The sequence below is a fragment of the Pinus tabuliformis genome, chromosome Q, assembly GCF_031772625.1.
Source record: "Pinus tabuliformis cultivar Carrire ecotype Pingquan chromosome Q, CPIR1, whole genome shotgun sequence".
Lineage (NCBI taxonomy): Eukaryota > Viridiplantae > Streptophyta > Pinopsida > Pinales > Pinaceae > Pinus > Pinus tabuliformis.
This window is the reverse complement of record NC_142296.1, coordinates 1,377,936,903-1,377,951,559: the sequence shown is the minus strand read 5'-3', so window position 1 is coordinate 1,377,951,559 and position 14,657 is coordinate 1,377,936,903. Positions and strand designations below refer to the sequence as shown.

Genomic DNA, 14,657 nt, shown 5'->3' with positions numbered 1-14,657 from the left:
TTGTTCAGAGGTATTACAAATCTGGGTTTCTCTGTTGCACATGGCAAACATTGCCCTCTACTTCTTGCCTGCCATCGAGCTCCAAGGATAGGACCATTGTTAGGGCCGACGACTTCAGGGGAACTTAGCTGATTTTGGGTTTTCTCGCTTGATTCGCCGGTTGTTACATTCCGATAGGAGGGGATCTCCCCCCCCGCTGGGGCTTGCATGTCTCCCTATCGATCGGTAGCCGTTCGTTTCCAGGCTGCTCCTTCAGGATTGTCAGGGTTCTGCTGGTTGTCAAACCGTAGGTGTATTTCATCGATTGCAGGGCGTTCTATCGAGAACAAACCCATTTCAAACTCATTTAAGTCTTATACTGAGTTTCTTAAGGTTGAATGAAGTCCCCTGGAGACATTTCCTCTAGCAGACGGGTGTTCACCTGAGACTAATGATATCTTTGGCTCCTAGGGTTTCTAAATAGAACACAGACCAAGATTCTGAAAATTAAGTGCAGGAAAATGAGGCGTTTCTAAGGAAATATGAGGGTTTTAGCTGCATAGATCCACATTGTGTGAAGCAAGGATAGGCTAACGCAGGACGTTCAGAGCATATATGACATTAGTCCAGAGTTCAGTTACCTCTTAGATACCTGACTACCTCTCTAAAGTAGCTTGGAGTCCATTCCTGATGTTTAAGTGCATCTTTAGTCAACCCTACAACAGGACCAAAGATTCGTACTGAAGTCATAATCGGCCAAGTATGGTCGCATTAAGCTCTGAAATTAAGAATCAACAATTAATCTCCGAAATTAAGAATCAACAATTAATCTTTGAAATTAGAATTAGCATTGTCAGAATTGTGTTGGAATTGGACGTCTTGTGCGGGATTGTTTGAATTAAACCACAGATAATTTGTTGGGTGAATGAACTATATGTTTTACTGTCAGAACCGCACTAGCATAATTCAGTGATCAATAACCTAGCTCCTCCCAGAATAAAATTATAATTATTTGGATTGTTTTGGCGTTGGGTGTAACTATACTGGATAGTTGAATATGGGTCGCTGGATCATCGACTTTCATCATGAATTTTGAAGTTACTATCCATTATGGTTATTGAAATTAATAGTGAATTGTATAGGGAATGCTTGTTGTTGTACAAATGTTTTAAGTTCTATTGCAGAACCCTAGGCAAAGTAAGGAATCCTAGAGAGGAAAATCACCTTAGGACATTACAATGGTATTAGAGCTGGAATCCTGCTAGCCTAAGGATTACCTATGGGATCTAGTCTAACTGGATGAAGGACCAACAGTCTTACAAATCAGAATAACGATATGATGATGGAAAGATAACTTTTTAAAGCAATAGATCAACTCTCCTCTCCATCCGAAGTTGTCCTTCTTTGTTCATTGGAAGAGGTGAAGGACAACTACAGGTGGTGGAACAACCACCTTCTCAACTGGTTCTAGCAGCTATGGTTCCTGCACTGACAAACTTGGATGAATACAGGAGGCATAAAGACAAAATGTTGAAGCTCGTAGCTGCATGCTGTTTGAAGGAAGTTTTGAGGGTTATGGCCCTTGAAAACCCTTATGAAGAGAATCTAATGCAGGAAATTAGGAAACTCCTAAGTACTTTGGAAACTCAATAGCTTGAACTTGATGATAAGAGCATACAACAGAAGGCAAGTATATGGAAATGGAATGAATTCTGGACTAGTTGCGGGAAGGCAGATCAAATGATACTGATAATAAGCCCAAGCCTGAAAATCAAAGTACAAAAGAAACTGAAACAAAGACAAAAGCATGGACATGGTTGTACACCCTAAAAAGAAGGAAGGGAATGAAGATAATGGTTGTGATGGATTGTCCAACCATTAACCAGAAGTTGGAATGCTAACCTTAGCGGAGATAGCTAGTGCCCCCCTTGATTGTGAAAATGATATGGATTTGGGGAACATCTTGATTGTGAAGGTGGTATAGATTTGGGGAAAGACACAGATGGAGAAATTATCCCTAAGGATTACAGAAGGCAGCTGGATGCCTTAGCTTTGTTTTGTGATCATCGACAGATGACGGTCAACCGGGGTAAAACCAAGGTTATTATCTTCATTGGGTTGAAGAAAACCTCATACCTTCACTTTCTATTTAGAGGGGAGGAGATTGAGATCACCAACACGTATACTTACTTGGGGGTGCAATTCTCAGGCCCCCGCTTCAGTTTGCGACCAACGCTTCAGCCGCAGATCAACAAAGGATATGGATCCTTAGCCCTTCTCGAGAGACAGTGCTTTCGACATCACTTCCAGGACATCTCGTCCAAGATGAGCCTCATGGACACCTTGATCTTTTCCACTGTTCTATATGGCTCAGAGATTTGGGGATCGTCTTTACTTGAGTCAGATTTTGCTTCAGCTGAGAGAGTTCAAATTCTTCTTCTCCGCCGCATCATTAGGTGCAAAATGACAATATCGCAACACATCATCCTTGCAGAGTTTGGAGCTCAGCCTTTCGGCTTGAGACGGTCTTCAGATTGGTTTCATTCTTGCATTGTGTCCAGGGCTTTGCAGAATCGATAAAGAGTAGGGACCATTATCCTTACTTGGTATATTGCTCTTCTGAGACTATTGCCTATTCTACTCCCTCAGGCCAAGCTAGATGTTGGTTTACACGAGTTACAAATCTCTTAGAGTTAGTGGGAATTCAGTTGGATCAGCTCCCTCCTTTACGATATTCCTTAGAAGCTCCTAGTCACCTTTTACCTACTAGACAGGAGCTAAACAAGATCATTAGGGAGGACATCTACAGGCAGTTTGTCCAGGTCACCTGGGTCATCCTCCGAGAGGGTTGCGCCCAAAGATGGCCTTCTACGCTGAGCACTCCTTGGAGTTGTGAGACGGGCTCATTGTTCGACCCCAGTATATGTTTCACCAATGGATGCATGCTCTTCGCATTCCTCTAGGCCATTTCAGAGTATGTTCTCATAGACTTCGAGTAGAGATGGACCACTAAGTGGATAGACCAGACAAACTATGCCAGGTATGTCACTTACAGGAAGTGGGGACCGAGGTGCATTTCAGAGGAAGGTTTCATTGCTTGTTCAGAGATTCTCAGACCCTTGCCGACTTTTTCAGGTATCTCGATCAGAGATGTTTGGCCCTATATATGCAGGAGGCTCTTAGGTTCTGAGCGCATATTCTTCAACCTCCCATCAGACCAGACCCCGCATAAAGGATCACGACATTTTTCAGGGTACTATCTTCAGACAGGGGCACTAAGAGATCGATTGATACCAATACGTATCCAGATGATACCAATACGTATCCAGACTCCAGATCAGTGAGGATTCGTGGGACCTCACCTTGCCACACGAGATCTCAACAGCAGATCTGTCTCAGATCCGTTCCTGGGAGACGGACTAGGTCCTCCAGCATTCAGCAGCACGCGGACCCCCCCAGGAAATGATTTAGTGGACAGTTTGCACTTGCCACCGGCTCTTCATCGGGCCAACAGACTTTGTTGAGTTTCTTCAGTGTTATTCATTCAGCCTCGGATGTTAGGAGATATGGGTCTAATCCTCAGACCTATTAGCTCTTGGATCTTCTCCGCTAGGGCCAAATGTTGATTTACTTCATGCATTGTATCTTTTATAGGAGACCGTTTGGTTCTCCCGCTTTGTATATACATCATTGTACTCAACAGTCCCTTTGACCTACTTTGTGGTCATTAGTTGGACATAAATACACTTATCTTATCTTATCTTATCTAAGCTCGGTTTTGACAATACTGTCAACAGCAACAGTGAGTTTTCAGATATGGATAGGTGCATGTTTATGAACTTCAGGCAAACTGGGAATTCTCTTTTACCGCCACCTTTTGGCGAATTGGAAGATATACACTCTGCTGAAAGTCAAAATCTTATCTTATACAAGAGTCCCAAGGTAGTTTACAGGGAGGGTATTCAAAGCCTACCCATGTTCTGCTTTGGATCACAGTTCAAGGGTTTGGACAGGAGCATCGTAGCAGTAAACCGGGTAGTTTGGATGACATAGAAAGTGATTTTCAGTTGGTTTATGGAAGCAGAAGAAAGGGCGGAGAGTAGAAGTTGGCTCTGAGTGTGAAGGCCATGACAGTCGAAGGGGATATTTCTGGAAGCATGAAAGTGCTTTCACTGGATAAGAAAACCAGTGGTGGGCATAGCCAGGTGACGTTTCATATCCTCAGCATACCTCGGCCACAGGACAGATACAATATATTTGTGGATAATAGTAATGTGCCTTTCAAGCATCCAGGGTTGCAGAAGGCTGAAGATGGGAGCAAATATATTCATCCTTTACAGGGACAGCTTGATAAAGTTGAATTTGCTTATGATCAATCTGAGTTTCTTGAACCTCTTCAGCCTACCCCATGGGAGAGTATGCCATTCAAAATTGTAGAGAGAGTTCAGAACCCTAAAGAAGTGGCCATGAAATTGGAATCAGCAAGTGAAATTGCTGTTGATCTTGAGCACAATCAGTATAGCTCTTTCTAGGGCTTAACATGTTTGATGAAAAATTATACAAGAGCAGAGGCCTTTGTGGTTGATACCCTGATATTACACAAGTACATTGGTCCTTGTTTGAGACACATATTTGCAAACCCTGGTATGAAAAGGGTGATGCATGAAGCAGATCGAGATATACTATGGCTGCAGTGTGACCTTGGAATTTTCATATGTAACTTATTTGATACTGGCCAGGCCTAAAGAGTATTGCAATTGAAGCGAAGTAGCCTGAAGTTTCTACTACAACACTTCTGTGATATCAATGCTGATAAAGATTACCAGACTGCTGATTGGCGTCTAGGGCAACTGCCTTTAGAAATGTTGAAGTATACGGGAAAGGATACTCAGTATATCCATGACGTAATGCAACAGAGATTAAAGTTCATGCCATTGGTGACCAGGGAGTTTCCACTTTTTGAGGTTTATAAAAGCAGCCGTGATATATGCTTGCAGCTCTATGAAAAAGAACTTCTGACAGAAATGTCTTATTTACAAGGTTATGGATTACAGGAAGAAAACCTCAGACAAGAACAACTCTCAATTCCCGCTGGCTTGTATGAATGGAGGGACACGATAGTTTGTGTGGAAAAAGATAGCACTGGCTATATATTGTCAAACAAAGTACTACTACAAATTGCTAAGAGGATTCCTTGTACCACAGATGACCTGTGTGCGTTTGTCAATGACAGGCATCCTTTTGTTGAGCAGAACCTTGCTGCTATACTTGGTGTTATAAAACAAGCCAGGGAAATGAGAAATAAAGCAGTTGAAATTTCTCCAAACCCACTGAAACAAGTTTCTAGGAAGGCTGCAAGAGAGGTTCCAAATGACAGAATAGATTCAGTTTTTTATAGATATCAGTCTTTCGGATTAATCACATCGTTAGGATTTGGTCGACGTTTCGAACCAACTAATGTGGTTCATCCTCAGGACAAGGTGAGAAATCGATCAATCAGAGTGAATAAATAGCAGGGATGTATCATTGCCCAGAGTTAGCTGTTTGAAAAATAGCCGTTAATTAGTTGAATTGTTTAATAATTTAGTTAGAAACTAGCTGTTATATAGTAGTTAAATATTTATTATTTATTAAAATTTTATTATTAAATAATATCAAATTCTATATTATCTAGAATAATTAATTGTTTGTTAGGGTTTGACTAATCTAATGGTCTCATATTTGGAGTGATACTAGCCGTTATGTAGTGATCAAATGTTTAATTATGAAATAGATTATTTACTAATAGTAATATTATCTGTAAATAATTAGTTATGATAACATAAATTAATTATCTACCCATATTATTAGTAAATAATAATTTATGAGGTTTATGAGGTGTAATTGAAATTAATTCAAGTTAAATTAGGTTAAAGGCACAGTGCTTGGAATAAATTTGGAATAAAATATTTTAATATAATTATAATTTAATATTAAAATTATTAGATGAAAACCTATCTACCTTAGATGAAATTAAAGGTTTACTAGAAAAGAGGATTAGTAATTGGACTAATTAAGATTAAAATATTTAGAGGAGAACCAATCTTCCTAAGATAAATCTAAAGGATTACAAGGTAAGAATCAGGATTAGTTAAGCTCAAAAATTTGAAGTTAAAGAAAAAGGGGGAAAAAGGGCCTGAGGGCGGAAAAAGGGGGGGAAACCAGAAGAAACTAAGAGGAGAAAGGAGAGGAAAGGAGGAAGAGTCAAGAGGAGAGAGCTGGAATCCAGCTTTTACTCAATTTCCAGCCATCATCCCTATTAAGGTTTTTGGCATGCTTCTCAATTTCAATCGCTTCTATGAGTTTCCTGTGGTGGAAATGATCCACCCTAGCAATGATACATCCCTGCTATTTATTCACTCTGATCGGTCGATTTCTACCTTTGTCCTGAGGATGAACCACATTAGTTGGTTCGAAACGTCGACCAAATCCAAACAATGTGATTAATCCAAAAGACTGATATCTACATTATGGATCACAAAAGTCCTAGATCTAACAGATTCAGTTTTTATCAAATCTGATAATCGTGAAAATATGTATACCGAACAACCCGTGAATCTTATTAAAAAGAAACAGGCAGAGTTCATAGAATCTTCAAGCTCATCTACTGATACCTTTGTTGTTGGAACAATTCCATGCAAGAAGGCCAGTCTGGTTTCTACTGTTGTTGGTCGAGCCTCTAATTCATTGCTTTTCAATAAGAAATGTGAATCTGTAAAGGGCAATCAGGCAATCATAAATAAAACTAAGGGTAATCTGGTTTGTCAATCATGGGAAAATTTTTCCAACAACCTTTGTCAATGGAAGGTTGCTCTTCTGAGAAACCTGCAGTTGTAAACATAGAGAATAAAATGGAAGTTTCAAATTCTGGGAAAATGATCCAGAATGGTGCAAGCACATCTGATTGTAAGTTCTTGGAGCCCAACTGTGCGGCCCTGGAGGAAGCCACCAGAGATTAGAGATAAAGTTGGTCCAAAAATTGGAGTGACATTGGTACAGGCACATAAAAGGCCAACTCAAGGATTGGCAGCTATGCTGGGTCCTTCAAGATTGAAGCAAAAGAGCGAAAGGAGTTCTAAAGGGTTTGATACTGAGCAGGATTGTGTAAGAAGCAAAGTGGAGAAAATCAAGGCATTGGTAGCTCTTCCTTTTCAGTCATTTTTGGGAACTCAGGAAACTGTTTCCATCGAACATTCTCTTAATTCGAAAGAAGTTCCCACTAATGAAGAATCACAGGTGAGGTTGGCAAGGTTGTGGGCAGCAGCAGAACTTGTGATTGCTTGAGGACAAGCAATGTCGGGAAGGGGGGACTATAATGTTCCCGAGAGATTAATCGTTCAAGAGAAAATGAAGCCTATTGATCCCCATAAGCTATAGTCCTTGATAAAGGGGAAAACCTTAAAATACTCAATGTTTGGGCAAGTTTTGGGGCAGCTGGGCAAAGAAACCCAAAGTTGGGGTTTGGTGTGAATTTTACTGCATCAATTAAGGAGAGAATCCCCTCTAGGAAATCTATAAATACAAGAGGGTTGAATTCATTTGGATCATCGTTAATTTGGATAATTTTATCTCTATTTTCTTTGAGCTTGAGGGTTTTAAGACCCCTTCTTTCTACTAATTTTGGTGGTGAAAGATTCCACCCTAGTTAGTTCTTTTTCTATTTTCCTGCTTTGTTCTGTTACAGGTTATTGAAGAAGTCTCTGGTTCAATGAAGCATTAACAAGTTGAGCAGATATGTTCTAAGGCAATGTCCATTGAAAGCAACTAGTTTGAATTCAACCCTAAGGCTCAACGAGTTGTTTGAGGTCAGAAACATATCAGAGTTTTGTGACAAATCGTTCTTGAAGTTACACGAATCTGTTCTGTGATAAATTGGATGGTTCTCTGAGACAAGACACATAGCTTGAAGACTATACGAAATTCCTGTAGTGCTCTGTGACAGATCTGCATGGCCCTGTAGCCCACCTGAAACAGGCCGAAGTCCCAGAAGTGTTTTTTGATGACAACCGAGGGTCCTTGAAGAGAATTAGTGGGTAGATCTGAGTTTCTTAAGGTTGAATGAAGTCCCCTGGAGACATTTCCTGTAGCAGACGGGTATTCTCCTGAGAATAACAGCATCTCTTTTGGTCCTAGGGTTTTTGAACAGAACACAGATTGAGGTTATGAAAATTAAGTGCAGGACAACGAGGCGTTTCTAAGGAAATATGAGGGTTTTAGTTGCACAGATCTGCACTGTTGGAAACAAGGATAGGCCAACATAGGAGGTTCTATCTAACATCAGTCCAGAGTTCGGTTACCCCTTAGATACCTCGCTCCCTCTCTCAAGCAGCGCATAGTTCATTCCTGAAGTTTAAGCGCACCTTCAGTCAGCCCTACAACAGGACCAAGGATTCGTACTGAAGTCATAATTGGCCAAGTAGAGTATAGTCGCATTAGTGTAGTTAATCAACATTGAAGCTCTGAAATTAGAATTAGCATTGTCGGAATTGTATTGGGATTCGACGTCTTGTGTTGGATTGTTGGAATTAAACTACGGATAATTTGTTGGGTGAATGAACTATATGTTTTACTGTCAGAACCCCACTAGCATAATTCAGTGACCAATAACCTAACTCTGCTCAAAATAAAATTATAACTATTTGGATTGTTTTGGCATTGGGTGTACTTATACTAGACAGGTGAATATGGGTCGCTGGATCATCGACTTCCATCGTGAATTTTGACGTTACTATCCATTATGGTTATTGAAATTAATGGTGAATTGTATAGGGAATGCTTGTTGTTATACAAATGTTTTAAGTTCTATTGAAAACCCTAGGCAAGTAAAGAATCCTAGGAAGGAAAATTGCCCAAGGACAGTACAGGGGAAACGTTTCCCTGATCCCCATTTGGGAGAAACTTGGCGAAACACATGGGGAAACATTTCCCCAAAAGGCGGATGTTTGGGCATCCTCCTCCCCTAGAAGGGGGATGTCAAAGTGCTTCAACCCACATTTTTTGTCCAACAAACCATGAAGATATATCAGAAATAAGGGGTAGAGCTTTGAGGAGTCTATGACCTTGGTAATTTATGGTAGTGTTAAATTCTTAAAGTAAAAGTGACATTCTCCTTCTCCTTTATATTACCTTAGTGACATTCACCTTTTGTTAAAATATGGTATGTTCTATGCTTATAACAGTTTACTTCTTTTTCTTATTATATTCCACAGATTAGCAATGACATATACATAAAGTAAAGTGCAGATAGAACATTAAACGATCGACAGAAAACAAGCCAAGACAGGAGACACAAGATGTGGCGGCTAGCCAGGGAAAATCCCCACAATGTGTGGGGAAACCCTTTGATCAAATCTTCTTTTATCTTCAATAATTTAGTAGAGAGAAACAGTACAATAAATCTGATTTATATCAACAGTAGCAAACCCTAGATCAGCAGCATCAACATTAGTGGCTTCATCATCAAACTAGGGCAGACGATATCTCACAAACCGACTGTCGGATTGACTTCATTCCACCACCAAAAGTTGCGGCTTCCAGAGAAGGTTTAGATGAACCTACAACGCAGTTCAAATGAGGAGATATTCTAGGCCACACAGGTCAATCTTTACTTCTGCAGTTGTAGCTTCAGTTTCAGCAGTTTCCAGCTTCAAACTAGGGCAGTCAATATCTTGCAAACCGTTCGTCGGATTGACTTCATTCCACCACCAAAAGTTGCGGCTTTCAGAGGAGGTTCAGATGAACCTATAGCACAGTTCCAAAGAGGAGATCTTCTAGGCCACGCAAGTCAATATTTACTTCTGCAGTTGCAGCTACAGTTTCAGCAGTTTCCGTCTTCAAACTAGGGCAGTCGATATCTTGCAAACCGTTCGTCGGATTGACTTCATTCCACCACCAAAAGTTGCGGCTTTCAGAGGAGGTTCAGATAAACCTACAACACAGTTCCAAAGAGGAGATCTTCTAGGCCACGCAGGTCAATCTTTACTTCTGCAATTGCAGCTTCAGGTTCAACAGCGTTCGGCTTCACATGTGTGAGAGAGAGACCCATTTCAGCGCAGTAGAGAAGAGACTCATTTCTGCGCAGTAGAGAGAGAGAGAGAGAGATGTGATGAGATGAGTGAGTCCAAATGAGGAAAAGTCCTCTTATATTTATACACAACGTTGGTGGGTGAATAGATGTGACTGTTGGGCTTCTGAGCCTACATGAGTTGTAGGTCGGCTTGATAATAATTCCATAATCAAAATAAATTCGTATCTCCATGAATACTTATCGGAATCAGATGATCTTTATATCAATCCTACACCTCTCGATGAGAGGAATCTAATAAAAATATTATCAGCCTAAATAAGATGACCCACATGAAGTTTTGCCCTGGTTGCCAATTTTAACACCTTTGTCTTAGCTTTTCTATTATTTTTCTTAAAAATTTAACATTATCATTAATTGTTTCAAGATGTGTGAGAGTGGTTCCAACCTCATCAGAATTCATATGGAGAAAGTAGAATTTCATATCCCATCCAAAATTCAGCAGACTTAACATTTTTCGGGCTTTTAGGATTGGCTGGACTATAGCATTTTCACTTGGATTGCACAATGATGAATTTTCATGGGATGAATTGTTATTGTAGGGATTTTATCATTATTATATTTATATTTTATAATTTTAGGAATAAGGACCCCTATGTTAGGGACTTGACATCCCATAGCCCCCCATGTTTTCCTAAAATTTGGGGGTGCTCCCACACATCTCACTTGTTCATCTCCCCACTCCTGGAAACTTGGTGGAACATGGTTTTATTTTAGCTTGAAACCTTACATTCCTTTCTACTCATGACTCATATACTAGCATGTTATATTCTACAACCAGTTGTCTCGAGAATATCCACATCTCTATTGTCTTTTGTTTTCGTGGATCATAGAATGATCAAGAGTTGTGTGTGTACACAAGCCTTTATATTTATGGCATTAGATGTTTGTTTTAACGTTTCTCATTCTGTTGTAGATCTGAACTTTCTTATAGGTATTGAATGCTAGTCATAATGAGCTTACAACTATGGATGAGGTTGCTTGTCTTGTAGATCTGAGGGCTGTCATCCTAAATGGTAAGTTGATATATTCATATCTCTGAGTCTATTCTTCATATATTTCTGTGATCTTGCATTATGTAAGGATTGGTTTCAGAATGCATTGGACTGCAACGAACCTGACTCGTATGTTAAAAGACACTGTTGAGCTTGGCTGTTTAGCTGAACAGTTGTTGACTTGAAAGTGCATCAATTTGCAGATAACGAAATTACTTCAGTTTGCAAATTGGATCGACTTACTAATCTCAATGCTCTTGGTACGCTTTTCTGTGTTCTCTATTGTATATCGTTGTTTGATGACACTTGTAGCTTCAATGTTTTGGTTTAATGGTTGTCACCAATTACATACTATATCCTTTTATCAGTATATTGGAATAGGTGTTTCCTTAAATATGGCATTTAGGGCAAGCTGCACAGGAGAAATCTTTCTGGGTATGCTCAAATTCTAATTGAACTAATTTTACCAGAATCAAGCACATGAAATTGAGTTTTTACATTTTGAGACATTCCCAAACTTCATTATTAGGAAATTATAATATTTCAGTATTTTAGTCCAATGTTCTGAGAAAATGGGAATGCCATGCCAAGAAAAGAATCTTGGAATATAAAGACAATAGGTACATGCAGATCGGAATCATAGCTACTGGGTATCTGAAAAGCAAATTCAATAAAATAACTTGTTTATTTGCCACACTCAAAATCATACAGAAGGGTGTACACACACACACGCACATGTTTAAATTTTATTTATCCCAGAGAAAAAAACTTTATTTTTCGTAGAGAAATATACATATTATGTCCACCACAGAGGACACAGAATGTGCCTAGCAGCACTTTTACCAGATCTTTGACCAAAACTTTACCTTATGTGTCTTTTACAAAACCAATCTATTTTATATATATATATATATATATATATATCAGTGTTACTAAAATCTCTAGTTTTTCCATTTTTTCTGAGTTTTCTTGGTTGCTGATTTTCTGAGCTTTTAATGGCCAAGTTTATGTCTGCCGATATATTTTGATATTTTCCCTGGTATTTTTGATAAGTTCTGTTTTTGCACCCTCAGTGATATATTCCCTGTAGGGAAACCCAGTTTGAACCCACAACAGTGTCTGACCTGGTAGGGACCTCAAGTGAGGCATGCAACAGAGTGACCATGAGACCAGCTGCATAAAGCTTAAAGCACTCAACCACTGTAGTTAACCCTCCAGGCTTTTGCAGCCAGATAGATAAAACCATTGTCATTGTTGGAACCTTGGATGCTTAGAAACCCTTGGAAACCTTCTTCAGTTGGCCTCCATTTTCTATATTTTAATTTTGTCTTGAAGTTTTGAAACCTAGGAACAATGCTTTTCCCATGAAATACCCAATCAACAAGGAAGGTTTCCAACATGTTGATTCCTTTATGAGTGCTAAAAATAGCTTTAAAAAAAAAGAAAAAAAAAGCTAAAAGATCAAAAGAGTAGACATGAATTCCTAATCTTTTTGCATGTTTAGTAGATTCATTATTGAAGTCTTATGATTAACTGCATAATCATGCATATAGTTATTAATTATTCACTATTATTTTATTGTAACTATATATGACCTCTTTGCCTTTTCTTGACATATGAACAATATCTTGGTTTGTTGAAATGTTGAATTTACATGTTATGCAGACACATCTATGTGTGTGTGTAAATATCCATATGCATGCAACACTATATATATATATTTGTGTGTATGTAGGCATGTGTGTTGTCATGCATTCTCACTCATTTATAATACTTCATTATTTACTTGTACTGCTTATATGAATTGAAAGGTATATACAGGGATACAAAGAGTGACGAGATTATATGGAAATGTACAATCATCAAGAAAATCTCCTAATTGCAGATAAAGCTGCTACAAGATTTAAGTATTCAGCCACTGAACAACTTTTATAATTTATCATCTTTTAGAAGCAAGTATCCTTCAGCTGTGGCTTGAGCACTTACTTCCTCCTGCCAAAACTAATGCAATGAGATCAAAAGTACACTGACAACACATTTTCCATAATGAATATAGAGCTTCTATACGATCACAGTGCCAAAGCCCATCATAATAGAGAGAATAAGCAAACTAGAGTCCCCAAGAATAGCAGCTCTCCAATGTAAGGCAGACAGCAACATGAATGCAAATCTCTGCTGAACTTGTTATGTTCACGAGCAATATGATATTCCTAGAAAATATGTTTGATTGATTCAACATTAGGACATATGGGTTGCTTATGATCTGTGAAGCTGTTGCTTAAGAATCTGACCTTTATTGGCAATCACTGATAAGACCAGTCTGTAAGCTTGTAAGAGAGTCTGTAAGACCAAGCTTTGCTTAACCTGTTAATCCATTGGGATTGTGCATCTGGAGAAACCCGTCGAGGGTTAAGAGTAGGAGCCAAAGGGTATATTTTATGCAAAATAAAGCACAACCTTCTACTTTTGTAGTAGGTAAATCAGTTTATCTCACACCCATTTCCAGCGTCGCCAAGTACGGCCTTGCATTATATTATTTATCTAGGACAATTCATCAGCGGGTATAATTTCCTGTAGCTTTCCAATTGCAGTTTTGTCAGAAGGAAGAACCACCTTGTTGCAGAGTAGTGTCCACCACTCTCCAATTTCTGGATTTTGAATCCCAGAAGTTGCTTCAAAGGACGATTCTTTTCTTACTTACCTAGCTTTAAAACAGGGAAGAAGCACAGAAAAATGATCATGAAGCTTCCAATTGCTTAGGGACAAAATGAGAAAACCCAATCTTTTCTACTTCTACAGTAACTCCAGGCGAGGAACTTGGCAACATTTTTCCAGGATTCCATATGCCTTTGATTATAAATGAATCTTGCACTTTAAACAGATGCAATGCTGAGACAATATCATATAAATCAAACTACTCATGAATTTTGTGGATTCTTTTTTACCTGTTTCAGTCTGTTCAAGGGACAATGCTGTTATTGCATTCACAATCTGTTTTGCTACTAGAATCCTTCTCTGCGAGAAAATATCCATCAAACTCAAGCCTCCTTCCAATTTAGGAAGAATGTATATGCCCCAAGGAAGCTACAGCACATTTTTTGGGTTCAGCAATGATTAAGTTTGATTCGGATTCAATTTTTTTGATAAAGTTCGAATGAGGTTCACCATTAAGTTAGAATCAATATCTATATATATATATATATATATATATATATATATATATATATACATTCTTTATATTATTTTAAAATTAAATTATAGCATAAAATAATAAATTGTGTGTGATTACATGTTTATCTATTTTATTTTTTTAATTGTGTTTGTCAAGTTGTCCGAGTTCTCTGGAGATTACTTCAGGTTTGACCTGTGGCTTGAGAAACCGTGACCCAAGGGCATCTAAGCTGTCAAAATCACCTGGGGATCGCACCTGGCCTAGGTCACACCAACCCTTAACATCTTTGGATTTTTGCCCACAGAGTTTTGAACCAGTGACCTTCACATCACGGAGTGACTTAATGGTACACCACATCACTGTCTATTCTATGCTATGTGGGCTCATG

The 14,657-nt window shown here is 38.9% G+C and overlaps 1 protein-coding gene across 3 annotated transcripts in view; it reads left to right on the top strand.

Annotated features, from left to right (window-relative positions):
• Positions 1-14,657, top strand: part of LOC149225074 (Leucine-rich repeat (LRR) family protein) — a 154,361-nt gene that overhangs the window by 68,863 nt on the left and 70,841 nt on the right. For 2 of the 3 annotated variants that reach the window (XM_089386442.1, XM_089386440.1), the window contains exons 4-5: positions 11,037-11,118; positions 11,301-11,357. In XM_089386442.1, the coding sequence (XP_089242568.1) occupies positions 11,037-11,118; positions 11,301-11,357 (139 nt within the window). The remainder of the gene's footprint in view (positions 1-11,036; positions 11,119-11,300; positions 11,358-14,657) is intronic. The other variant, XM_089386441.1, reaches the window with a different exon arrangement.